The 27,714-nt window shown below is 39.3% G+C and overlaps 1 protein-coding gene across 1 annotated transcript in view; it reads right to left on the reverse strand.

Annotated features, from left to right (window-relative positions):
- The window catches only part of LOC140736004 (tyrosine-protein phosphatase non-receptor type 1-like), a 99,400-nt gene that overhangs the window by 30,813 nt on the left and 40,873 nt on the right, over positions 1-27,714 (reverse strand). Inside the window, exons 2-3 of the mRNA XM_073061679.1 lie at positions 8,970-9,060; positions 2,526-2,626 (exon numbers count right to left, since the gene is read on the reverse strand). Of these exons, the coding sequence (XP_072917780.1) occupies positions 2,526-2,626; positions 8,970-9,060 (192 nt within the window). The remainder of the gene's footprint in view (positions 1-2,525; positions 2,627-8,969; positions 9,061-27,714) is intronic.

Raw genomic sequence — 27,714 nt, forward strand, 5'->3', positions numbered from 1 at the left:
TTCACTTGCTACTCATTTAATATTTGTTTCATTATTATCTAACTTGTACTGATTTACATGATACTTTAAAGGTATGATAGAGTGGTTAGCTATTGCTTAATGTGGTCCTTCTGTAATTCAGCATTTTTACTAACCCGGCACTCTGCAGGTCCCAATGGTGCCGGATTAGTGAAGGTTGACGTGTACTTAAATGGCTACTAAATGTGTTAGGATATTGAGTTTGTGAAAGTTTGTATAAATAAATGCTATATTTCTTTTAGAACAGGATGAGAATAAATTTGTGCCAATTAAACAGTGATAAATACAACTGCAAATCTAAGATTCAGCACCCACCCCCTAGACTGAAGTAAAAATATACAAATTTATAGAAAACAGTTGTGGGCTTCACCATTAAAGAGCAAGGTTTAACCATACTATTAAAACTATTAAAGCATGCAAACTTCAAGTGATTACTGAACAACTCTTCAGGCAGGCAATGTGAATAACAATGCATAAACATTGCTTCAAAATGTTCAACAGGATGATTTACTACAATCTATGATAACAAAAGATTATCAATCTTTAAAAAAACTGAAAGATCAAGTTGAGATTTTGGGTATGATACTCTCAGCATTGTTGATTCATTATTGTGTTGATGGATAAAACCAGAGCATATTCTGCTAGCAGATGCTTAACAACCAAATCAGATAAATTTCTATATCTTTCTCTTCCACTTAAACTTGGAAACAGAACATGAGAAAATCTGGTAGTACTTATGAAATACGTTGGAACAAACAGTTGCACAATGAAAATATGAAATCAAATTTTAATTTTAGAAGTATTTGATTTGAATCTGTAATGTTAATGGCTATAAATACAACTAAGACAAAGAATCTAAACTACTAATGTTCTGAAATGTATTATCTCAGGTGTAAAAGAAAACCAGATACGTAATTTAATATTAGGCTGAACAACAATAGCTACTTATTTGTGGCAGCACAAAGCACTGCAATAAGTTTATATGAACATGTTGTCACTCTACATGTCTATACAGTAAATGCTTAAATATATTGAGCGTGTTTTCATAGCTTGACCCAAGAGACAATCCTAACATATCAAATTCACTTTGTTTTTATCTTCAGGTTCAGTTCCTAAAATAAAAAAAGGATGCAGAAATTTTGGTCACTTTCAATTCTCTGGTAACATAATGTATAGAGAGTGCACGCAAACAAGATGTTTTTATTTTTGGCAATGTTTAAAGCAAGTTACATTAAAAGGATGGGTTAAAAGCTTCTTCCTTGCTGGAGGAAAGTGATCAAAGTTCTGGCCTATTGTTTAATTAACTAAATGACGGCTAGGAGGCAAAAGAGGCATCAGCATTGCGAATGTAGAGGGGAGATGTAACAGTGAGAGGAAGGCGCAAGACAAAACCCAGTAAATGACAGGTGGAATGAGACAAGGAAGAAATAATGGGCAATGGAGCGGGGAGGGGGAAGGTGGGGCTGGAGGTTAGAGATCAAGGCCAGTTGATAACAGATTTCAGAGAAATGATGGGCAGATGCCATCACATTAGGAGGCTGAAGAAATGGGAAATGTGAAACATGGTGGGAGACAACCAGCTAGACAGGTAAATGGTTAACAGTCACCTCAAACCAGGTGGAGAAGGGTAATGTGTCTTGATAACAGAGGTGGGGTTAAGGGATGGAAATGCTGAACATAGGAAGAATGGTCCTTGGTGGACAGTTGGGAGTGAGAAAGCAATTTAGGATTACCTGAAATCGGAAAACTCTATGTTCATATCATTGGCTTGTAAGTTTCCCATGTGGAACAAGATCTAGTCTGTGCTTGGGCTTGCTGATATAAAGGGGGCTACATTGCGGGAAAAATACAATAGACCAGTTTGGGAGGAGGTGCATGTGAATTTCTCATCTGGAAGAACTCTTCAGACCCCTGAATGGTGGTGAGAGTGGTATTGAACAGATGTGTTGCAGCTAATGGGGGTAGGATGTGGGGGAGGGGGCTTGTGGGTTGAGAACAGAAATGCAGGAAATGGAGGAAGTGTGTGTACCAATGGTAGGAATATTAAACATTTTCTAGCTTTGGGTCACCCACATCCTATGTTCCTTTCTTGCTCCCATCAGTCTCCCTACTTACTCTTTTCAATCCCTTATTACAAAGGATTATGATCCTCTCCAACCCAGTTCTTCCTTGGATCTTCTTTCCTACTCCTTCTCTGACCTGTCCATCATCTCTCCCTTATCTGATCCCACCTACCAATCTGTCTCACGCCTACCTCTCACTTCACTGGCCACCTTCGCTCTACAGTTCTAAATGCAGTCTCAACCTAAAACACTGACCATCTCTTTGCCTGCACTAAATTCAAGAAGCGGACATCCATGAATATGTGTCACACATTCAAGTCTGATTCACTGGCTAACTACTAATAGGAAGAGGGGGTTGGTACAGAATTTGTCACAAATTTCTGCTACAAAACAGTTTTTATAAATTTTATTTTCAATCATGCACTATTCTTAAAAAATGCTTACCTGAGTCAGAATGTAACTTCTTTGAGCCTCTTCCATTTTAATCAAGCTTGCATTGATATAGTCATTATCACCTTGCTGCAGCCTAATTCGACTGTGATCGACTTGAAACAAAAACAATGAGCATTTTATATTTACATATATTTTTGGAAGTACTATTTGTAACAAAAGGGTATATCTCTTAAACAACAGTCTGATAAATATTTACTTTATTGAATGCCATGCATTAGAATCAAGTATTTTGCCTGGAACAAGATGAATAGACAAGCTACTTCAAGCCAAAACTTGAAATAGCTTGTATGCTGTAGTGGTTTAGTCACAAGATACAAAATGAAAGAAAAATCAGGTTCCATACAAACTTTAGTTAAATCCTTCATTTATGAATTTCAGTTTCATTCATATCAGAGGCATAAATATAAATTGCAATTTTTCTGCAGGCCAAGAAACACTGCTGTAAAATTAACATAATAGATTCAAAAAAACTCAAGCTATGATGAAACTGACACTTCTCTTTTTAGCAAGTTGGGTGTGGTTTTGTGAAAAGAGAAGTACAGTATGTATAAATAGTGGCAGAAACTTCATAAGTGTATTTGAATTTAATCTATTTTGCATTCTAATGCAAAATATGTCCTCCAGATTAAAGTTCCCACCTTTACCTCAAATTTACAATCTAATTCAATGTTACACTAACAAAGTGAAATTTAGATCCTGTTACTATTGATACTGTTGCATTACACTTCAGATTCTGATTTTGTTGCAGGTCACAATGTTTCATTTTGAGTTGGCTTTTGTGCTTGTGGTACTGATCCTTAACATTAATATTTAAATTTTCCTGCATTTGACACGTTTTAATTTTCTGTGGTTTGTACTAAAATCCAGATTGCAGTTACAGCTTGGCTGCAAAAATGAAAGTTACTAACCAAAAAAAAAAGTGGGTTGTGGCAAAATTTCAGATCCATTTCTGATGGATGTTCTATAACTCTGCCTATGAATAATTTTATCTTGCTGCAACAATCTATTCATTAATTAGGTCATCTCTGCAAATCTTATGCATTATTTTTTTCATCTGGTTCTCATACTTTGCAAACTAATTTGTCGTGATTTATCCCAATATTCTTACATACACTTTGACTATCTGTCTAGTGTCCTGCTTTCATTCTCTTCTATAATATCTCCTATTGGCATTCAGATACTTACAGCTATTTTAACAAATGTATTCAATTGCTCGTTTTTATTCAAATTTTTTAAAAAATCCCCATTAATATAATAAAATGACAGCTAACCAGTGCAAGTGTTTGATGTGATTCAAAGATCAGGCCAAGAATAGGTATTTGGGAGCGACTCGAACACAAAACAGAGTGATGCAGGGGAATGAGCATCAGGCAAGAGGAAGGAGTCAGTTTAGTGTGGGGGTGATCCAAGGATGCAAGGGGCCCTTTCTGTGGGACTAAAATTCACTCAAAAAACTTTACTGGATACAACAGAATCACACGTTATTTCACTATGAAACAAAGGGCAAAGGCAGTACAGTTGGAATTCCTAAATAGATGCAATAAGGTACCTTACAAAAAGTTGAGAAAATAATTGAATAGGATACTTACATTTTGTTCTGAGAATGTTCTTTTAAAATTTCACATGCCCTAATTATAAATTCAATGCTTTTGCTCCCCACATTGAATACAGGTTGTGTTGTTTCATGGAGGGTGATTGAATATGGATTGTGTTGCTGGATTGACAGCAGGTGATGATAAAACAGTGTCACAAAAAGGACTTCCATGTTTTCATGAAAATATTTAAATTTCTGTGGGAACAATCATGATAGTGTAGAGCATGATACTCATTTGTAATTTTGGTTAGTTTTTTTTTGTAATTGGTTCATTTATGCAATAAAACAAAGATTACTCAAGAATTTAGAAGCAAGTGGTTGGGGGGGGGGGTTCAGGAGATCTCATTGAAACCTACAGAATGTGAAATCAGGTCAATGTGGAAAGAATGCTTCCTATGATAGGGGTTGTCCAGAATTAGAGGGTACAGCCTCAAAATTGAGGGGTGACCGTTTAGAACAGAGATAAGATTTTTTTATAGCCAGAGAATAGCGAATATGTGGAATGCTCTGCCTCAGACACCTGTGGAGGCCAAGGCCATGGGTATATTTAAAGCAAAGATTGATAGTATCCTGATCAGTCAGGGTATCAAAGGTTACGGCAAGAGGGCAGGCATATGAGGTTGAGTGGGATCAGTCATGATGGAATGGTGGAGCAGATTCGATAGGCTGAATGGGCTAAATCTGCTCCTATGTTTTATGGTCTTATTACTAAGACGTCTGGACATCTGTCAAGCAAGGTTGCTTTAAGATACAGTAGTTTACACATTCTCTCATTTAAGCACTTTTCTCAGAACCAGTAGCAGGCAGGACATAAGACACTACTGAAGTTCCTTCCCTTTGCCACCCTTAAAATCAATCCAATTCTTCAACCTTTTGATAACAGAACATATAACTGTATAGCATAAGCCCACAGAATTGTACCGAACCAATTTTAGTAATCAAATAAACACGAGGAAATCTGCAAATGCTGGAAATTCAAGCAACACACACAAAATGCTGGTGGAAAGCAGCAGGCCAGGCAGCATCTATAGGGAGAAGTACAGTCGATGTTTTGGGCTGAGACCCTTCGTCAGGACTAACTAACTGAAAGGAAAGATAGTAAGATTTGAAAGTAGGAGGGGGAGGGGAAAATGCGAAATCATAGGAGAAGACCGGAGGGGGTGGGGTGAAGCTGAGAGCCGGAAAGGTGATTGGCAAAAGGGATACAGAGCTGGAGAAGGGAAAGGATCATGGGACGGGAGGCCTAGGGAGAAAGAAAGAGGGAGGGGAGCACCAGAGGGAGATGGAGAACAGGCAGAGTGATGGGCAGAGAGTAAAAAGGGGGGAGAAAACTAAATATGTCAGGGATGGGGTAAGAAGGGGAGGAGGGGCATTAACAGAAGTTAGAGAAATCAATGTTCATGCCATCAGGTTGGAGGCTACCCAGCCTGTATATAAGGTGTTTCATTCTAGCTTCCTAAGCTTTACATACTTTTTGTTTTTGACTAAATTCATCACCACTCTCAACATCCAAGGTTCTCTTACTTCCTTGTCCTTCCTTCTTACTGGAATATACCTGCCCTGCACTCTGTACAGCTGGTCTTTAAACACCTTCCACATTTCAGACGTCAACTTGCCAAAAAACAGCTGTTCCCAATTAACTCTCCCTTGTTCTTGCCTAATGCTCTCACAATTTGCCCTGCTCCTATTTAATATTCTCCCACAAGGTCCTTACTTATCTTACGGTAGCCATCTTAAAACTTAAGGAGTTGTGGTCACTGTTCCCTAACTGTTCATCCACTGAAAGGTCAGTCACCTGGCCAGGGTCATTACCCCACACCAGCTCCAGTACAACTCTCCTCTTATTGGACTATCTACATATTGATTTAAGACACCTCTACAATACACCTAACACATTCTGCCCTATCTAAACCTTTTGCACTCATAAGGTCCTAGTTTGTATTGGGGGAAGGTAAAGTCCCCCATGACAATAACCCTATTGTTTTTACCTTTCCTTAGTTTGCCACCATATCTGTTCCCAATGTCCCAGTGGCTATAATCAAACCAATTCTCACATGAGCTTAGAATCAAAATGCTATGTCTTCAGTTAGACCTACAGATAGGAAGGTCCACATTCACCCAATTTAGTTCATCACCTGTTTAAAAAATTTGTTCCCTCCATATCCAGCCTCTTGTATATTGTTGAATACAAGCCACAAACTTATCTAATTTCTTTTTACAGCCCCTAGCTTGCTCTTACCTCTAAATTATTGCAAACTCTTGCATTTAAAATCCTTTTCAATTGAAAATGTTGCTAATAAAGCTTCTACTCTTCAACGTTCCCCTTAGTTTGCCACATATATATTTCTAAATTGATTAAAAGGTCTGCAAGTAGTTACAGTCACTGAATTTGGATGCAAGAGAAGGAATTAGATGGCAAAGTCAAATGTCCCAAGGAATTGGTTGTGAACTTTAGGAAGAGCAAGTCCAGGAAGCACACCCTAGTCCTGATCAAGGAATCAGCAGTGGAAAGGGTGTCAACATCTCTGAAGATTTATCCTGGGCTCAACTTATTGATGAAATTACATAGGCGGCATGAAGGCAACTACATTTCATTAGGAGTTTGAGACGACTTGGTATGTTCCCAAAGACTAACAAATTTCTACTGATGTACTGTGGCGTGCATTCTTACTGGTTGCATCACCGTCTGACATGGAGGGGTCACTACACAGGATCAGAAAAAGCTGCAGGAAGTTGTAAACTCAGCAACCTCCATCATGGGCATTAGCATCCTCAGCATTGAGGACACCATCAAATGGTGATGCCTCAAAAAGGCAGTGTTTATCAAAGAGCCCCATCACTGAGGGCATGCCCTCTTCTCATTGCTACCATCAAGGTAGTGGGGTAAAAGAACCTAAAGTCACACACTCACCATTTCGGGAACAGTTTCTTCCCCTTTGCTGTCAGAGTTCTGAATGGACAATGAACCTACAACACTACCTCACTTCTGTTCCTCTCTTTTTGTAATACTTGCACAGCACAAGAACAGTCCTTCGACCCACAATGTTGTGCCGAACCAGTTTAAAAGTACAAAAAAAAACACAAAAACTAATCACTCCTACCTACACAATGCTCATATCCCTCCATTTTCCTCACATTCATGTGCCTATCTAAACGCCTCTTAAAAAGCCTAAGTAGTATTTGCCTCTACTGCCATACAAGGCAGCGCAGTCCATGCATCCACGACTGAGTAAAAAAAAACTTACCCTGACATTGCATTTGAACCTATCCCTTGAACCTTCAATGTATGCCCTCTGGTGTTAGGCACTTCAACCCTGGGAATAAGATGCACCCTGTCTATTCTATCTAAGCCTTTCATAAACTATAAACCCTATCAGATCTCCCCCTCAGCCTCTGCTGCTACTAAACAGAGTTCTATAAAGTTGCAACATAACCTTGACTTTTGAACTCAGTGCCTTGACTAATAAAACGCATTTTTTAAAAAGCCTTCTTAACGCTAATGGCAATTTAGTTTTTTTAATGTACTGCAATATACTGCTGCCACAAAACACATTTCACAACATATGCCAGTGATATTAAATCTTTATCCGATTCTGAACTCAACAAAATCCATAATCTTGCGTACAATACCTGAAACAACAGGAATGCTAATAGTAGTTGAATTTCAGTTAATTGTAAAGGAAATTAAAGGAGAAGTCAGATAGCCTACAATTTTATCTAAGAAAAATGTATGTGCCTGGTAAGAGTAACATATGGCAACTTAATTCATTATCAAGACAAATCTCAAACTTGATTACTAAAATCTGCTAGATTGCCCAACATTTAGAGAATCAACTCTTTGTTGATAAGCTGAGCTTTAAACCTATGTCATTTCTTGACTGCATTCACATGCAATTCTGGATGTGTTCAACTTAATTTAAACTACCTCTCAAATCAATTTTTGCATTATTAGTGAAACTAATGGATTATTACAATCTGGTATTTTGTGGTTACTGAGGGGGAAACTAACACTTTGTTGAGATCTGCTCATCTCTTCAAAGATGCAGTCCAATATACAAAGTCTTCCCAGTATTCTAGGCTTTCTATTTTTGAGCTCTTAAAAATCCTGAATGTAGAACAGTACAGTGCTGTACAAGCCCTTCAGCCCATGATTGTATGCCAACTCACTAACCTACTCTAATACCAGTCTCAGCATTCCCTCTCACACAGCCCACCATTTTGTTCCATCCATGTGGTAAATCTGCTCTGCACCCTCTCTAAAGCTTTCACATACTTTCTGAAATGAGGCTGCTGGAATTGAACACGATACTCCAAGTGTGGTCAAACCAGATTTATAGAGCTGCAACTCTATCCTGCAGGTTTTGAACTCAATCTTCCAACTAATGAAGGCCAACACACAATAAGCCTTCATAACTACCTTATTAATTGAATTCCCTAGCTGCTATGTGGTGATTTGAACTCATGTGTCTGTATCAATGGCCCCCAAAAAAATCTACAAGTCCAGCATTTTGCATTTGATTATTATAAGCAAAATAGTCAGATTGCTCAAATTTCACTGCACTATCATATTGCACAAAATCAACAATTTACCGATGAATGATGGATTCCAATCCCTTGACATGCAATCATGTCATCCTCATGTTTACAACAGACAGTGCAACTGACCAAAGCAATGACTTTCCTAAGAATTTCAAAAACAGAAATCTTGGACAAGCCTAGTAGAAACTCGCTTACTGTAAGGCTGTGTACCTAATTATTACAATAACACCAACATTCAGGAAATTAATCATTTTTACATGCATACATTTTTTAGCAATTAAGATTCCTTTCCCAACACTTACATGGACTGACATCTCTATATCTGTTCCGATTTCTATTTTCTGGAAGCTTGGCTACTTTACAGGGGAAGTCACTGGCTTGATGTCGGATATCCTGAAATTGCAAAATGGAAATTACTGTAAATGAAGCAGGAACATGCCAACAATATTTGATTTTACAAATGGAAACAGTATTGATAAAGGGGTTTGACCTGAACAATTAGTTGTTTTTCTTACTACACATGATGCTGGATTACTGTGTATTTTCAATGTTTGCTGGCTTTTAATGCCAGTAATGTTTTATTAAGAAAACAGTCAAAGGAAAACTGACGAAATGCTGCCAAAGAAAATTCAAAATATTGTCTACATTTTGTTTACATTATGAATCATATCCAGGGAATCCTTTGCTTCAAAATTCCCATCACTGCTAATTACAGATTCCAGAAGGCTGTATAGAAAATCTACTCTTTAAAATTTTGGTGTCCCAGGGTCTGAAATTTTTAGACACATGAAATACTGCTCTTCTACATTATCAATGATGATTAGTATCAAGGGCTAAAGCCAAATAATATTAATTATTACACTTCAAATTCAAAGCAATAGATTTAATTTATTGGAAATAAAGTCTTTGCCTTACAATTCATAGCAAAACATTTTGTCTCGCTACATGCTTAATATACCAGGTCAACAAGGAATTTCTTCTTCCTTCACTGTATTTAATCTTTTATAACAGAAGCACTACTATTCATTGCCCAACATTTGTTTCCGATATGAACAAAAAATATTTAGGCATGTAAACCAATAAATAACATTAGTGGTCATAAAGTGACTTGGAATGAAGTGCAATTTTAATGAAATGTGCTTTCAATATTTACATTTAATGGCTAAAGGCCTAGAGTTTAGTTCATTAGTGCTTTTTGAAAAATAATTTATAGCAGAATGAAGGGTAATTATTAGCGATTTAAACAAATCTTCATGGATAAACTGGTTAAAGCTAAAAACACAACTAACACAAAGTGACATTAAAAGGTTAATTGAAGCCTCAATTTATTCAATATGTAAAGCAAGATTTAATAACAAAAGTCGGACAAATAGTTAGATGGAGCTACATACTAGTGTTTGGAGAAATCAGAAAGATCCCAAAATCCATAGCCACTAATGCTGAGATACATCCTAGGATGTGCTGGGACACAGTGATGTAACATGTGGTCATCGGGTATTTTGGATCTTTAAACATCAGACACTCTTGCCCAGGTGACCCAGCCAGGGTTGATCAGGTCCTGGCTTGTGTCCCAGCAGCATTACACCTCTTGAACCATAGCCATCTGGAGGCTCGCTCAGCAGCCTCTATGACAGTCCAGATGGCTCTTTTCTTTGCAGCCCCTGTAATGCTAAGGAAACAGTAGGCACTGCACAGCAAGCAGCCAGCAAAACCTCAGCACGCAGCTCTATAGGTTTGTATCACATCCTCCATCCCCATCTCTGGTACTGTTCTACTAGCTCATGGTATTTGGTGCAAAGGCCTCTCCAGTCCAGTCTTCCATCATCAGTTCCACCATGACTACCTTTGAGGTTTCTGACAGAATGACCATGTTAGGCTTCAGTGATGAGAATGTGATGAAGTCAGGGAATTTTAATTGTTGCCAAGATAAAGTTGCAGTTGCCAGTCAGACACCACGATGAGCAAGCCTGCTGGTGATCTGGGCTTAGGCTGTGGTTGGTCTCCAACTTTGACAAAGGCCACTGGACTTTCTGGGTTGGTGAAGGTGCTTAGTGTTGTTAATGGCTGAGGACATACCTTCTGCCACTGACTTCAGCACCTAGTAGTGACACCAGAGGTAGCAACCTTCTCCCAAGGCTTTTGTGTAGTTGCTGAGGAAGTATTCCAGGAACCCTCTTCCAGGGCAGAGAGAACATGATGGTGCCTCATTTTTGCTTTAATAGCACATACAAAATGCTGGAAGATCTCAGAAAGTCAGGCAGATCCATGGAAAGGAATAGACAAATAAACTTCCAGGTCAAAATCCTGATTTTTGAGTTCCTCCAGCATTTCGTAATTGTTACTTTGGTTTAAAGCATCTACAGAATCACTAAGTTCTGCTACAATAGCAGTTTGTTAGATATAATAGTTCGCTACATCTGACAAACCAGATCAACTGTCATTGAGCTCAAGTCAGCTGCAGTCACTATGGTGCAGCAGGCAAGCTGACTTAAGTAGCAGTCAGGTAATATCTTGGATTTGGGAATAGACAGGCACAGAATGAGGCTACTTTGAGGGGTTTGGAAATGTTGATAGACCAGAGTTTCATGGAAAAAGACAGGTAGGGGTGCGAGTGGCTGAGAGGGAGAAGAGAGGAAAGGGTAGTAGACTAGAATATATTTGGGGCATTGATATGGTTCTTTATGTCAGGAAATCTTATACAATAATATTCAAATATAGTGAATATTCCTATCTCATAGGAACCAATGCTATAGATGGAACTAGGAACAAGCAGCTGTCAAGAGACAGAGGTTCTAAGGATTAAAATTAGCTAATCCAGATGGGGAATAACCCTGAGAATGTTTTAAGTATCCACAAATACACTATGATGAAGATCGAAATTAAGTACTTGACATCCAGAAAGCACAAAATAAATAGTGTTTAAGAAAACATCTGTAATAAAAGGATTACAAAAAGCGGCAAGGAACAATTTTGGCACAAAAGGACAGGAAGTACTATCGGTATGGGTGGAGAGGAGAGAAAATGAGACAAAAATAACAACTTCTTTACAAGTCCTCTGACAACAGCAACAATATTGAAGAGAAATTAAGAAAAACTTGTAGCAAAAAGGTAATGTTATAATCAGAGGAATTTAATTTTCATGGAGAGTCAGCAAATTAAACTAGCCAAAAGCTTGGAGGACAGGGTCAGGACAATTTTCAGGAATAATGCATCGTCAAGCTATATGGCGTATTGAGATAGAGTTTAATGAAAAAATCTTAGCCAGTCAAGATAAGAATCAGTTACAAGATAAAGTCTTGATCCCAAATAAATACAATTATGCTGGGAGTGCATGGAGATTGGGAAGAGATGAAAAGGTTTTCCAGTAGATAAATAATGGCAAGCATTTAAAGAAATATTTCAGCATTTCAACATGAAAATTCCATGGAGAAAAATATAAACTCCATGTGAAAAATGATTCAAACATCGTGGACTAAGGAGATTTGTATTTTATTTATTCTTTTATTTTATGTATTACTTTATTTATTTCTTATAAAAACTTCAAAATGATCAGCAGGCCTGGAATCAGGAGGTTTAAGTACCAAGTGATTAAAAAATTGATGGAGACATGTTACAGTAAATTAGTGAGACAAAGATCTTAATAGCTTCTACAACTATGTAACAAGATTAGCAAAAATAAATGCAATTCCCTAAAGCAATAATAGCATACGAAATTATAAAGGCGGCGAAGGGAAAGGAATTTCCAAGAGATTAAAGATTTTTGTAAATGTCTTCACTTTACTGCCCCATCATTGAAATGTTCCCATAACCAAAGGGCTCACCTTATGTTCTCTATACATTGCTTATTTATTATTATTTATTTTCGTATTTGCACAGTTTGTTGTCTTCTGCACTCTGGATGAATGCGCTAGTTGAGTGGTCTTTCATTGATTCTGTTATGGTTATTATACTATGGATTTATTGAGTATGTCTATAAAATGAATCTCAGGGTTGTATATGGAGATATACATGTACTTTGATAATAAAGTTTACTTTGAACTTTGATAATAAATACAAATAAATTTGGAGGGGAACCAAGTTTACTGAGAATGATGAGCTTAAGTATTACTCATCGAAGAGAAACTACATGTATGCAAAAGGGGGGCTAAACCCAGACAAGTAGAGGGGGACTAAACCTATACAATTTCAGATTTGTTAGAGCAAATTCTGTGTTTTTATTTTTTGGAAAACCTCATTTATGGGACCTTGAAATAGACAGGATAAGCATTTACTGTCCTCAAGACTGCGGAAATAGACTGCTGCCTTGAACTATTGTAAATGAAATGGCTCACTGTCCTTGGCTAAAATGAAAGAAAGCACAATTCAACAGTATTACGGGATTATAAAGGAATTACTTCATCCCCGCCCCCCCCCCAAGAGCACAGGACAACAATTTTACAGGAATTGATAAGAAATTTTCCAAACCTGACCGAACAATCCGCACATATCAATGCATGCAAGTGATTGTCTTCATAAAAATCAAGCTTCTCAAAGTCATCTTGTGCAACCCTTACATCTACAGCAAATAAATGGCTGGGTTCTGTTCTATACTACAACACAGTTCTCCTACATTGGTAAAGACTAAACAGAAGCCAGCACATTCCTCAGATGCGAGTAGAACAACTAGGCAGGATTACCACTACCAGTAACAAAAATTCCCACAGACTATTAGAGCTGAATTGATTAAAAAAAACTTCTACCTAGCCCCAACGTGATGTGGCCTGAGAAACTGATGAGGACCAGTATCTTTCCTTTTCACTATAGTATCTTCAAATGCTTTTTTAAAAAAAAAATCTCCAGATGGAGTATAATCTTCATGAAATAATCAATGAACTTTATTCAACAACTGTAACAAAGAATTTAACAGCTTTAACTTTATTTATAGGTATTAATTCAACTTGCCATAATAGACTAAAACAACTATTGGACTAGTACTAGCTAACTGAACAAAATTAAAATGCAATACAAGATATTTTCATGCAACAACCTGTAAACTGCTACCAGGATAGCCATTATTTATGCATACTTATAGTTGTTCACATAGTCATTTCCAAGAAAGCATAATAGCTTTTGCCAGAAATAATGGTTAACAAAAGAAACCAAACATCACTACTTAAGTTAATAATAAAGTTAGAATCATACAAAGCTAATGAAGTCACATGTATTTTGAATTATATAAAGTTAAACGTATCTACTATATTAGCTGATGCATCAAGTCCAGATGTTCAACTGTACTCCTAAGGGCATTTAGGATGGTATATTTGCATAATTTTATATAAATGGTTAACTCCACACATTCTAAGCATCAAACACCTGCGTTATTCTCACCAGTGTAAATATTATTGTTTTCCTACCATAAGTTAACGTGGCAGCAGTTTTGCTAGGCTCATGATAAGTTAATAACAATGTGTACATTTTGCTTTCCCTGGATTCTAATTTACAACATATTAAGAGTTATTTTTGCAAACAAGTGTGTAGCTCAAAAAACTGAAATAATTCTCAGTACAAGCTTATTCAGAAAGTCAGGAGGCGTGGGATCCAGGGAACCCTAGCTGTGTGGATACAGAATTGGCTTGCACATAGAAGACAGAAAGTGGTGGCTACATAGAATACCCTGCCAGTAGTGGTGGTAGTGGCAGATATATTAGGGGCATTTAAGGAACTCTTAGATAGGTACATGGGTGATAGCTCTTCATGATCACGCTTCAATGAAGAGCTATGTAGGAGGGAAGGGTTAGTTTGATCTTAGTGTAGGTTAAAAAGTCAGCAAAATGTGGGCTAAAGTACAGTGTTGTAATGTTCTATATGTTCTACTGACAAAAATTCCCAGTTAAGCACAGTAAAAGTATGCCCCGAGTTCTGAAACTCATTCCTATGCATCTGCGAAATATAATGCACAAACTGACTAATGAAGACTTTGTTAGAAACAAATTGTACTGCTCAGATTATGAAACAGAAAATAAAATGCCCATTGTCATCAATTGTGCCTGTGAAGAGGTTTCACGCTGCAGAGTGCATTTTGTGCCACCAAGAGTGAAACAAATGCATTCATAAAACCAAAAAATATTCTATTGTTGTTCAACTGATGAGCAAATATCTCCTCAGTGATTGATTGAATGACATGAAATAAACAAAACTGCCTGAAACATTAATTAGTATTTAGAATCAATTAAACCTACATTTCTGCTCAGGGAGTTGCTACAATACAATGGACGCTATCAATCTTCAAATTTGTTTTTAGGTTCAGGAGGTAATTATACACCCTCTTCTTCAGAGAAAACTCATTTTCAGAGAAGTTCCAATAGAGCACAACACAGTGAAATCAATCAATAACTGTCTATTCTCTGATTTGATAAAGGAATGATGTTAGTAAGCAGATTATTGATGAAAGAATTGAACACAACTGGGTCAAAGATAACTCCCAGAAGAAAAGCTGGTATAAAGGAACACTGATGACTAATTAATGACAACCACCCTTCCTTAAAACAAACACAGCTAAAGACACCAGCACTTGATTAATTATACAGTTGGCCATCCTTATCCGCGAATTCAACCAACCGTGAATCGCGAAAACCCGGAAGTGCTCTTTCAGCAGTTTTTCAATGGATGCTGCCCGGTCTGCTGAGTTCATCCAGCTTGTTTGTACGTATTGATCTGACCACAGCATCTGCAGTGGACTTTGTGTTTACTCTTTCAGCACTTGTTATTCGAGCATGTACAGACTTTTTTTTCTTGTCATTATTCCCTAAACAATGCAATATAACAACTATTTTACATAGCATTTACATTGTATTAGGTATTATAAGTAATCTAGAGACCGTTTAAAGTATACAGGAGGATGTGTGTGGGTTATCATGGATCGGGATTGAAAAAAAATTGGAAGTTCTCTTACTCAGAGTCGGAACAGGTACATCCGGTACTATTTTGCATCAGTTAGTCAAACGTTTGCATTTGTATATAGTATATATTTTACCTTTCTATGCATATAAAACACTTAAGAACGTATGTTTCAGCGCCAGGCTCGGGAAGTTCCCGAGTTCAATCTAGTGACAGATCGCTCCCAAGCACGCTCTCCACCGTGCCAGGTTGATGTGGAAGATCAAAAACCCAAAACCCAATAATTAAAACCACTGCGTTGCTTCGTAATAATTGTAGCCTTCATTGGGGCACAGCTCATCTCACTTTATCCTTTAAAATTGTTTCAATCATTGACCGACGTAGCCTAACGCTTTTCCAATGTCCGATGGCGTTTCACCTCTTTCCGATTGCTTTATTATTTCCACTTTATTTTCAATCATTATCGTGATTATTTTCGTGAACAGAAACACTGCGGATTCAGATCTCTGTCGCTGGGTCCTAATGTCCACCGCATTGACACAGGTTGAATAAGGGACTTGAGCATCCACGAATTTTGGTATCCGTGAGAGGTCCCGGAACCTATCCCTCGCGGATAAGGAGGGCTGACTGTAATTGCAAAAACCATGTGTTTCATACTTTGTCCTCAAGGAAATGTGATTGTGGATGTACAGGTAGTCCCCGAGTTGCGAACGTCCGATTTACGGACAACTCGTACTTACGAACCGAGGAAGGAAAACGCCGTCTGCCATTTTAAGTCGTTGCCGTTGACACTGTGTTGAGTGTTTAACTTTGTATTTAGCTTAAATTTTTCTTAGTAAGATTCACCCTGACCCCCGCCCCCCCAGTTCCGGTCAGCTGGTGGTGCAGTGAGGTCAGCGCCGGGCTGGAAAACGGAGGTTCCCCAGTTCAATCTAGTGACAGACCGCTCCCGTGCCAGGTTGATGTCGAGCTCGCAACTCGACCTCGTAAAAAACACTGCCACCTCCAGTTTAAATTCCCACGCGGAATATTGTGGAGGATCAAATACCCAAACCCAGCACAGTCCCCACTTGTCCCATTTAACCTGTCTCACTGCAGACCCCGGGAATTCAGTGCGGTGGTCTTTAGGACCCAGCAGACTTCGGAAGCCGGCGGAGCTCAGGACCCGCCACCCGCAGTGTTTCTGTTCCATTGACGGAAAGCGATCGTGACTGAAAATAAAATGGAAATAATAAAGCGTTTGGAAAGAGGTGAAACGCCATCAGTCATTGGAAAATCGTTAGGTTATAGTTGGTCAACGATTGGGACAATTTTAAAGGATAACGGATAAAGTGTGAATAATGGAGCATGTGAAAGACCCTGCCCCAATGAAAGGTACAATTATTACTAAGCAATGCAGTGGCTTAATTATTGGAATACATACATTTCTTAAGTGTTTTATGTGTATAGAAAGGTAAAATATATACTATATACTATGCCAAACGTTTGACTGACGCTAAATAATACCGGATGCACTTGTTCTGACTTACGTACAAATCTGACTTAAAGACGGACTCAGGAACGGAACTTGGGGAACTCGTAACCCGGGGACTGCCTGTATTACTATATAGACTAGTATTTGGAGAATACTAATTCCTTGTTCCCTTGTGTAAATTGATGTATTGTAGGTTATTACAACTAACACTAAGATTTTAAATTTGTCATAGCACACAAATAGAAAATAAGACCATAGTCCATAAGACATGGAGAAGAATTAAGCCATTTGGCCCATCAAGTTCTCTGTCATTCCATCATGGCTAATTTATTAACCCTTCTCAGCCCCATTCTCCTGACTCCCTCCCCATAACCTCTGATGCCCTTTCTAATAAAAAACCTAACAACCTCTGCTTTAAATATACCCAATGACTTGGCCTCCACAGCCAACTGTGGCAATAAATTCCACAGATTCTTCACCCTCTGACAAAGAAATTCCTTCTCATCTGTTGTAAAGGAACACCCTTTTATTCTGATTGTGCCTTCTGGTCCTAGGCTTCCCAACTACAGGAAATATCCTCTCCAAGTCCACTCTTTTTAGGCGTTTCTAAATTCAACAGGTTTCAATGGGATTCCCCCTGTCCCCCTCTCCTCCCCCAAATTCTTCTAAACTTCAGCAAATTAAGGCCCAAAGCCATGAAACACCCCCCCCCCCCCCCGCCCATATACTTTCATTCACAGGATCATTCTCATGAACCTTCCTAGACGCTTTCCGATGCCAGCGTATCTTTTGAAATAAGGGCCCCAAACTGCTCACAATACTTCATCTGCCATCTGACCAGTTCCTAGACATTACATCCTTGTTTTTATATTCTAGTCCTCTTGAAATGAATGCTAATATTTCATTTGCCTTCCTTACCATTGATTCATTTTGCAAGTTAATCTTTAGGGAATTTTGCAGGAGGACGCCCAATTTCTAAATTCTCGCTCCTGTTACAAAACAGTCTATGCTTTTATTCCTTCTACCAAATGCAATAGATATTTCCACACACTATATTCCATCTGCCACATCTTTGCCCCATTCTCCTAATCTGACTAAGTCCTTCTGCAGACTTCCTGCTTCCTGAACACTACTTGCCCCTCCACTTGTCTTTGTATCACCCATAAACTGAACCACAAAGCCATCAATTCTGTCAAACAAATCATTGACATATAACGTGAAAAGAAGTGTTCCCAACACTGACCCCTGTGGAACACCATTAGTCACTGGCAGCCAATGAGAAAAAGCCCCCTTTATTCCCACTGTTTGCCTGTTGCCAGTCAGCCAATCTTCTCTTTTTCTTACCTGCAATACCATGGGGTCAACTTGTTAACCAGTGTTACTTTTTCAAAGGCCTTCTGAAAATCCAAGTAAACATCCATTGACTCATTTTAGTTTATCCTGTCTGTTATTTCCTCAAAGAATTCCAACAGATTTGAGAGGCAGGATTTCTCCTCAAGCTTTTGGCCTATTTTGTCATGAGCTTCTAAGTACCCAGAAAAATCATCCTAAATAATCAAGTCATGTCAATTTTGTCATTTCGACCATAACTGCTGGTACAGTACATAGTAAAAATGAGACAACGTTTTTCAGGACCATGGTGTTACATGACACAGTACAAAAACTAGACTGAACTACATAAAAAACAACACAGAGAAAAAGAAACAAACTACACTAGACAACAGACCCACCAGGACTGCATAAAGTGCACAAAACAGTGTAGGCATTACAATAAGTAATAAACAGGAGAATAGGGCAGTAAGATGTCAGTCCAGACTCTGGGTATTGAGGAGTCTGATAGCTTGGGGGGAAGAAACTGTTACGTAGTCTGGTCGTGAGAGCTCAAATGCTTTGGTGCCTTTTTCCAGTCGGCAGGAGGGAGAAGAGATTGTATGAGGGGTGCGTGGGGTCCTTCATAATGCTGTTTGCTTTGCGGAGAGCACGTAGAGTAAACGTCCGTGATGGCGGGAAGAGAGACCCCGATGATCTTCTCAGCTGACCTCACTATCCGCTGCAGGGTTTTGTGATCCGAGACGGTGCAATTTCCGAACCAGGCAGTGATGCAGCTGCTCAGGATGCTCTCAATACAACCCCTGTAGAATGTGATGAGGATGGGGGGTGTGGGAGGTGGACTTTCCTCAGCCTTCGCAGAAAGTAGAGACACTGCTGGGCTTTCTTTGCTATGGAGCTGGTATTGAGGGACCAGGTGAGATTCTCAGCCAGGTGAACACCAAGAAATTTGGTGCTCTTAACCATCTCTACCGAGCAGCCATCAATGTTCAGCAATAATGGACTCCGACATCTTCCCTACCACTGAAATCAAGCTAATTGGCCTATGTTTTCTTGTTTTTTGCCTCCCTTGTTTCTTAAAGAGTGGAATGACATTTGCAATTTTCTAGTCCTCCAGAACCATTCCAGATCCTTAAAAACTCAGTATTTAATGCCTCCACAATCTCTTGAGCTAAGAACCTTGGGATGTAGTCTATCTGGTCTAGGGGACTTAACTATCTTCAGATCTTTCAGCTTTCCAAGCACATTCTCCTTAGCAATACACTCACTTCTGTCCCTAGACACTTGGATTTCTGGCATAGTGCCAGTGACTTCTATGTTAGTGGTGGTGATAATGAAAAGTGGGAGGGGGTAGCAAAGGAAGAAGTGAAGGAGAATGGTTAATTTGGAAAAATGGACAAATAGAAAATCAGTAATTACTAGACAACAGGGTGACCCGTTGGGGCGCCCTTTGAGAGAAAGGTAGTGCAGTCTGAGGTGACCAAAATGAACATTAAATTTTCAAGAATGCTATTGGTATTGCTTTGCTTTGGAAATTGAAGATGAAAAACTCAGTTTATTAAAGAAGAAAGACATGTAGCAAGGTAAATATACCTCCTCCTGGTTTAACGACGGACACTTCTGATGGCAACATTTCTAGTTTTCTTCTGACGGATCGGAGACTCAGCTGACAGCTCACCCCAACTCCACCTCCCTCCGTAGAACTGCTATCAGCCATCTCTGCTTACCATCTAACCCAGGTTTCAACTCAACCATATGAACTACAGTTCCCAATGCACGTTGGGAGTGGGGTGGGGGTGGGTGGTGTTGACGGGTTATCACATGATATATTTGGAGAAGTTGAGCATTTCCCAGTTTAAACTTTTGGTTCAGTTTTTCCACGTTTCGCCCCTAGCTCCGACTGAAATCTGCTTTTCAATCATGGACCCATTTCTATCCTGCAGCTCCAACATCAATTTTTTTTTAATAAAAAAGTGGTACCCCCTCAGATTTTTTCCGTTTATGATAGTCGGCTTGAAGCTGAACACAAATATAATTTTAGACTACTTGCATCATGTAGGAATTGAGAATCAAGAAATTTACTTTCATTTAATATAATGTGTTTAATTGCACAACAATGCTGACACTTTGTAAGAGTTCAACTAAGCTATAAATGTTTTGTTGATCATTTTCGTTTGTACTCAGTGTGCGAGTCTTTTCACTTACATATCTAACGATTAGCCAGCATCGATGGATTCCAGCTGCCCTGATACCGTATCTACGTGATTGAATCCTTTCACTGTACTCAGATATGAAGCAGTAACATCAAAGCCTCCAAGATGCTGATTATTCTTGATGATGTGGTTGGCGCTCTCCTAAATGGCCATGACTGCTGCCCTTTGACTGCAGCAAAGGGTTTTATGGGTATCTCGAAGCACGTCATTGCAATAAGATTTATCTCTTATTGAAGGGTGGCAGTTAAATCTGTCCAAATCCTGCACATGCTGATGCTGATTAGTAGAATCTGACCACTCGAAATAGAACTGCCTTGCCCTTTTACTCCAGTTGGTGTCGCTGCTGGGGCTGGCTGTGCGCATGCGTCTTGGTGCTGCGTCCCGATTTCCATGATGGTGGATTGGCTCTTGGGTGAAAACAGGGCAGTTGATTTTGACGAGTGAACAATTTTATACAAATATATAACCTTGAACTTTGCCTGCATTCTGTAAGTTAGCGCATTTTAAGTCAATTTAGTCAAAAATAGTGCAGCTGTGATGCACCGTTTGCGCTAATTGGAGGTCACAAACAGAGAGACAGAGCATGAGAGTTTTAGCAGTATATAGATACTGGAGAAAGTATGCTAGAAGTGAATAGAAGGGACACACAGGCATTTCACTGTTATGGAGTTTAATGCAAAAGAGGTTAACTCCACAATAGTGGGCAAGTTCTGTAGAGATGTGCACCTTGATTTATTACAATAAATTTAAGTTTGAAATGGCTAAATTGATGATTACACCAACCCAAAACAAGCACAGAGTTTAATCTGCACTTCACAGCAGATTCAATGCTACAACTACTATATATACAGAAATTTGAAAAAAAAACTATGCTGCTATACCCCATCCGAACCTGACAGGGTACCTGGCTACATACTAATGACCTGTGCTGACCAACTGGTTAGTGTATTCACTGAGATCTTTAACCACTTGCTTAAGCAGTATATGGTACCCACTTACTTCAAGCAGGCTTCAGCTATTCTGGTGCCCAAGAAAAGTGTAGTGACCTGTTTCAATGACCATCGCCCAGTTTAATTTATATTCACAGTAAAGAAGTATTTTGAGAGGATAGTGATGAAACATTACCTCCTGCTTGAGAGATGACTAAGATCTGCTACAATTTGCCTACCGGAACAACAGGTCTGCAGCAGGTGTCATCTTATTGGCTCTTCACTCAATCCTGGAATATCTGCACAGCAAAGATGCATATTTCAGGATGCTCTTTATTCACTACAGCTTAGCATTCAATACCATAATCCTCTCAAAACTAATCAATAAGCTCCAAGACCTTGGGCTCAATAACTCCTTGTGCAATTGGATCTTGGATTTCCTTCACTTGTAGAATCCAGTCAGTTGGGATTGGCAACATCATCTCCACAATTTCCATCAGCACAGGTGCACAACAGAGCTGTGTGACTAAGCACAACTTCAATGCCATATACGAGAAAATCTGCAGACGCTGGAAATTCAAGCAACACACACAAAATGCTGGTGGAATGTAGCAGGCCAGGCAGCATCTATAGGAAGAAGTAGAGTCACCGTTTCGGGCTGCTACGTTCCCAGTAACCGGGTGACTTACCAGCAAAGATAGAGAGGTCCGCTGAAGTCTGATGGTACTATTTTCAAACGTTTTTATTTATAAAGGGGCACAAACGTATGGTTAATACAAACATTCAGATCATATACATCGTCAAAACTCAATCTAAAGCACAGGTATAGTAATAATCAATCAGAAATAAGCTCTATCGTTGTCTAGGGGAATACTGAGTCCAATGGAATATAAAAGTCACTCATAAATCTGCAGGCTTTTCCGTTTGGGAACCGCTGGCATTTCACGTGTTGGAGAGAGAGAGTGGTGAGAAAGAAGGAACACTTGCCCGTCGTCTTTACGAAGACGATCCCGGTTGTTAGTTAAAACGGTTTTCCTTTGGTTTCAGCCACAAACTCCCGATCCGGAATCTAACGCACGTGGCTTCCTTCAAAATGGCTTCCCGCTCCGACGGGAAGCGCTATCGTGTCTTCTTCGTGTGTCTCCTTGGTGCATCTGAGGCCCCGCCTCGGCAGCCCACCTTTTATCTGGACTGGCAGGATTGTAGATGTCAATCAGGGTGGGGGTAAGGCAATCTTTCCCCCATTGCCCTGAGGGTTTGCACGTAGTCCAGTCCCTTATTCCACAAAGGTGTCTCCCAAGACAATGGCCATGTCCTTGGCTTTTGTCTGGCTGAGCGGCCAGCCCACATTCCAAACCGTAAGGCTGCTCTCTCTCTCTCTTGCGATTCTCACAAAGGAGGGGGCTGGGGTCATAACAGGGCCAAGACCCTTCGCCAGGACTAACTGAAAGAAGAGATACTAAGAGATTTGAGCACTCCCTGTGTGGCCTTCTATATATTGATGATACCCGACGCAGACTGGGAGACCGTTTCGCTGAACGCCTACGCTCTGTCTGCCAGAGAAAGCAGGATCTCCCAGTGGCCACACATTTTAATTCCATGTCCTATTCTGATATGTCTATCCATGGCCTCCTCAACTGTCAAGATGAAGCCACACTCAGGTTGGAGGAACACCACCTTATCTAGGTAGCCTCCAACCTGACGGATTGAACATTGATTTCTCTAACTTTTGTTAATGCCCCCCTCCCCTTCTTACCCCACCCCTTATTTATTTTTATCCCTTTTTTCTCTCTCACATTAACTCCTTGCCTGCTCTCCACCTTCCTCTGGTGCTCCCCTCCCCCTTTCTTTCTCCCTTGGCCTCCTATCCTATGATCCTTTCCCTCTCCAGTGTATCCCTTTTGCCAATCACCTTTCTAGTCCTTAGTTTCATCCCTCCGCCTCCTGTCTTCTCCTATCATTTCAGATCTCTTACCATTTCTTCTTTCAGTTAGTCCTGACGAAGGGTCTCGGCCCAAAACATTGACTGTACTTACTCCTATAGATGCTGCCTGGTCTGTTTGCCACTCTCAAGGTTAGTTCAGTGATTATGATGACTGGACTCTGGTGTTGGGGCTTGTTGTGCCCATTCTGGGTCAGCTCACTCACTTTTGGTCCGCACCAGACACTCAACTTTTACCTGTGGCTCCAAATAGCCATTTGTAAGTGACAGCGGCCACACATGCACAGTTTGAACACATGGACTAAATCAGCCAAGGGTAGTTGGTGGCCTCGTACCAGGGTGATTTTGGGAAACGCCTGTCCTAGCTTGCCAAGTCAGCTCCAATGGTCTGGGCGGATGAGATCTACAGTGAGATCTAACAGCCTGGGAAGTAGTTCTGCAATGCTCCTTGCACAGCAAAGGGCATGACAAAGCACAGAAGATGTCACGGTCATCCACGACAACCAAGCAAGAGTCCAGTTTGTTTGTACCACTGGACTTGGACTTCCATAGTCGAGAGAGGGTAACTACCCTAGTGCAACAGCTTTTCTACTATAAAAAAACTCTCTCGCACAGGCTTCCTGTCATCAGCGGACACAGTGGACAACTACCAGTGACTGGATGAGTAATCTAGTGACAAGACAAAATGCCAGTATTCTGGGAAATCTAACATTCATAAACATGAAATTTAAGTTCGCTGACCACATGCAAAAATCAAACAAAATCACACAAGACTTTCAGGGGCGGCAACTTAATCCTGATTTTATAGTGTCTACAAGTGATTCCAGTCCCATGGCTGGTGTTATTAAAAACTCCTCAGGTTGGAGTCCTGTCTCTTTTTCGAATCGGTGAATTTTTTTAAAAGTCCTATTCAGGTTCACCATCTCCAGTTACCGATTAATATATTGTTCCTGCTTTCTACTCTTGCCCAGATCTAAAAAACATAATCCTGTTACACAATGGTCCACTTTGGAGTCTCCTCCACCTTTATATACCTTCCATCTATAATTGGGGTGCCACAGTAGCATAGCAGTTAGCATGAAGTTATACAGTTCAGGGCATTCCAGAGCTCAGAATTCAATTCCAGCAACATTCTGTATGAAATCTCTGTACATTTCCTCGTGGAATATGTGGTTTATTTCCAGGTCCTCTGGTTTCCTCCCACAATCCAAGGATGACCCTAACCAGAGAACAATAGGTGTTTAGGGATTGTTGGAGCAGCATGGCTCAGAGCCAGAAGGACCTACTCCATGCTGTATCAATATAGATGATTGGCTTATCACCAACATTGATAGAGTCAAGGCTCCCAGGAGAGGTTGTCAGACCTCATCCTCACATTCAATGGATCATCCTTTTAATTTCCAGCATAACATACCCTGCATTCCAAAGGATCCTATTGCTCCAGACTACTCTTGGGTTGCTCTTCCATTACTACCAATAGCAAATCTCCACACAAATGGAGCTGCAATATCTGCCCTTTAACCATCTTTCCTCTCACAATCCATCCACAGCACTCACATATTTCAGAAACAAATATGTTTCAGAGGTGAAGCAGTAATTTACTTATTTTTCTTAAAAGTTAATTATGTGGCATTCAATCATCACTGTGTGATACCCTATACATACTGAGGCTAAAAGTAGAATAAGTGACCACCTTTCCATTCAAACCCCAAGCATGAGCCAAGCCTTCAATCATTTGTTACTTGAAACCTTTGTCCTATTTCCACTCCAAGAATGATCTCCCAACATTGCCATTTGAACAACACTTATCTAGAATTCAGTTTTCTTTCAGTTCCAGATATTTTTTGCGTCATCCTTTTATATAAAAAAACATTTCCCTTTCTTATCTTTGACCCCACGTTATTCACTCTTGGCAGTCCAACTCATAAAAGGCCTCTTGTACTCTCACAACCATGTTCACTTTTCTCAGATCAGAAAACTACTGGCTCCAAATTTTAACCTCACTTACTTTCTCCACAGATGCTGTCTAAAAATATACTTCACCTGGTACCACTTACCACTACTATTCATCAGTGCCACCATTTATTCCCATCTGCTTATGTTGTCCAAGATTTCTCTCAAATTCAATTAAATTATTTCCTTGTACTACTGAATCAATACTCGTGTTTTGAGGTTTATGTAAACAATCTTACATGATTTCACTTTAGTTCCCAGAAACTATCTACTCTACTCACCGAATGATATAACAGGGTAGACAACACCTCCTTACCTGATACCTTGCAGGTTCCTATTTGTGTATTGAATGGCCAGGATCATGCAGGAACCTGACAGCCTTCACGATATAGGCCCAGCTAGATTCACCTAATGTGGATACATTCCATCTCACTGCATGTCCACACAAATTTGAACAGAGATCACAGTAGCAACTGGGTTTGCAGCACGTACAGGAAATGCCACCAACATGGGACTTAATGAGGACTAAGAACGATTGGCCAGAGTTTTCAATGAGAGAAAAACCCTGCAATACTTTTTAATAAACAGAAACTTAAATTTTTAATAATTTCAGTGATATTGAGAAACGGCAAAATGGATTGACAACTTGCCTTTTCCTTGCCTAATTCACAGGAATTCAAACTAACCTCAGATTCTTTTCCAAGTCTGAACTTACATGTGATCTGTGTGGCAATTCCACAGTAGATGCTTATAAATTTAAGTATGGGCTACACTGATGGATTTAATTGTAGACTTTCAAGCTCAATATGCTAAAACCTGGGATATAATACAAGTTCCAAAGGCTGAAAGCTATCAGCTCAAGTGGGCCATCTGCCAGAAATGTTCACGACTATTTCTCATGATACAGAAATCTTAAAATCTCATTTGACTATGAAAAGATTTTTTCTACATGCACTACTTGTAAGGATCTGGATATCTGTATAGTCCTTTGGAATGCAGGAAGTATCGTGTTGGAAATTTGGGGAAGATATACATTCTGGGAAAGGATACATCATTTCACACTTGCAGCAAATGACACTTGCTAATTGCCAAATTGGTGCACACATCTGGAAGCCTCAGAGCAGCAAAATCAAATGAACTGCACAACTAAAAGTGTTTCCTTAAAATATACAATTGTGGTTTATGCTGTGTGCACTTACTGTATATCAAATTTATACCTTTCAATTTACTTCCTTATTTATAGAATGAACTGACAAATATATTTCAGAAATATTATTCAACTTTTAACATTTAAAGCCCAATTTTTCTTTTTCTTTAATAAAAATACATATCAACTGCCTACAATATTTAAAGACTTGCTTGTAAGACAGTGTAAATGCAGCAGACAAGCGTAGGAAACTATACTTACTTTGATGGCTCAAAAGTATTTATGTTATTACTGGTAAAACAAGACAGTGGTGCAATTAGTCACAATTACTTATTAAAATTTCTGTACGTTACAACTTTCTATAGCTGTGCAGTATCTAAAAATATACGGAAACGCATTTGAGGTATTTCTCTGAAAATTCTCACTTCCTACGTCCTGTTATGGTCTCAGGGTTTTAAAAAAAAAAGATAAACCAGGCATTTAGAAATGTTCAAATATTTTGGTTTGTTCTTCTGAAGTAAGCTTTGTACAAGACAATCAGAAAAACTGATGACATTCTGAATGATGCTATAATGCTGACATCTCAAAAGGACAGTTGTTGCTCTAACTAGCTTGCATAATGACACTGACATCAGCGACTTACTTAGCTTATTACTACTGTATTGAGCTACCTTGTCCAAAATGGTGTTTTTTTTCCAAGCCAAGCATTTAATGATATTCTACCTCCACAGTGAGATTTCAATCTAAATCAGTTGGATGAAATCTCCACCTGCTACAAAAAATTCAAATAGTGGCAGAAGTTCCAACCCAGTTCCAAGTCTGGATTTTTTAAAAAAATCACAATTCCAATGTCAACACTAACTGATAAACTTCGAAGATTTAATCTGCAAACAATTTTGGATGATCATGCAATACATATAACATCCTAGATGACCTTCTGGCTACTTCAGCATGAGACTGGAAAAGCGTGCAGCAAGTTCCTGCATCAATCTACTGGCAATTTTTTTAAAAAAACAAAAATTCCTTCAATTTAAGTGATGCCTGCTGCTCTTAAAATAGAAGTGTGTTAAAAAAAAAAGCCTCACTGTAATAGTTTTACTCCTAATAACTGCAGACATGGCCTGAAGGGACAGGCAAAACATAATGAGAAGGAAGCTGATTACACATAAAACAGCCATCAACAA

This window comes from Hemitrygon akajei, chromosome 11, assembly GCF_048418815.1.
Source record: "Hemitrygon akajei chromosome 11, sHemAka1.3, whole genome shotgun sequence".
Lineage (NCBI taxonomy): Eukaryota > Metazoa > Chordata > Chondrichthyes > Myliobatiformes > Dasyatidae > Hemitrygon > Hemitrygon akajei.